A 969-nucleotide genomic window follows, 5' to 3' on the forward strand; every position below is an offset into this window, starting at 1 on the left:
TCTAAAAATTTTTTTTTAATGTTTATTTATTTTTGAGAGAAAGAGAGAGAGAGACAGAGTGAGAGTTGGGGAGGGGCAGACAGAGAGGAAGACATAGAATCCAAAGCAGGTTGCAAGCTCTGAGCTGTCAGCACAAAGCCCAATGAGGGGCTCGAACTCATGAGCTGTGAGATCGTGACCTGAGCCAAAGTTGGATGCTTAACCAACTGAGCCACCCAGGCACTGCCTACACAAATTCTTCATAGTTGACTTGTCCATCTCCATCAATATCTGCTTCCCTGATCATTTCACCTACTTCTTCATCTGTTAGTTTTTCTCCTAAGTTTGTCATGACATGACATAGTTCTGCCGCACTGATGTGACCATTGATATCCTTGTCAAAGACTCGGAATGCCTTCTGAATTTCTTCTTTACTATCTGATTCTTTCATTTTTCTAGCTGTCATAGTCAAAAACTCTGGGAACTCAATGGTGCCATCATTGTCCGCATCTACCTTGTTGATCATATCCTGCAATTCGTCTTCTGTTGGGTTCTGACCCAGTGACCTCACGACAGTTCCAAATTTCCTTGTTCTGACAGCGCCACCACCATCTTTGTCAAATAGAGAGAAAGCTTCCTTGAGCTCAGCAATCTGGTCTTCTGTCAGCTGATCAGCCATGGTGCAGGTGAAGGGAGGAAGAACAGAGGTAATGAGGGTGACTGCACCAGCGCAGGGGCTGTGATGGTGGGGGTGGCTCTACTGCTGCTGATACTGCTGCTTCTGCCAAGGCACAGTGTGCTTAGGGCTGTGTGGCCACCAGACTGTAAGTATCAGCCCTACACCTGCAGAGCTCCCAGCACCATGGCCTCATAGAAGCACTTTTTACCTTTTTATTATTTTTAAAGTTAATTTATTTCTTTATTTGGTGTGTGTGTGTGTGTGTGTGTGTGTGTGAGAGAGAGAGAGAGAGAGAGAGAGAGTGCTGGGGA

General features: G+C 45.5%; 1 protein-coding gene across 1 annotated transcript; it reads right to left on the minus strand.

Annotated features, from left to right (window-relative positions):
• Window positions 1-226: 226 nt before the first annotated feature.
• LOC122216964 (calmodulin-like) lies at window positions 227-658 on the minus strand. Its single transcript, XM_042933912.1, has one exon. It carries the CDS (start codon window positions 656-658, stop codon window positions 227-229), a length of 432 nt encoding a protein of 143 aa, XP_042789846.1.
• Between the last annotated feature and the right edge of the window lie 311 nt (window positions 659-969).

Source organism: Panthera leo, chromosome B1 (assembly GCF_018350215.1).
Source record: "Panthera leo isolate Ple1 chromosome B1, P.leo_Ple1_pat1.1, whole genome shotgun sequence".
Taxonomy (NCBI): Eukaryota; Metazoa; Chordata; class Mammalia; order Carnivora; family Felidae; genus Panthera; species Panthera leo.

What these genes read in the sequence shown, in the direction of transcription:
- LOC122216964 (XM_042933912.1), bottom strand. Translation starts at nt 658, where the DNA reads ATGGCTGATCAGCTGACAGAAGACCAGATTGCTGAGCTCAAGGAAGCT.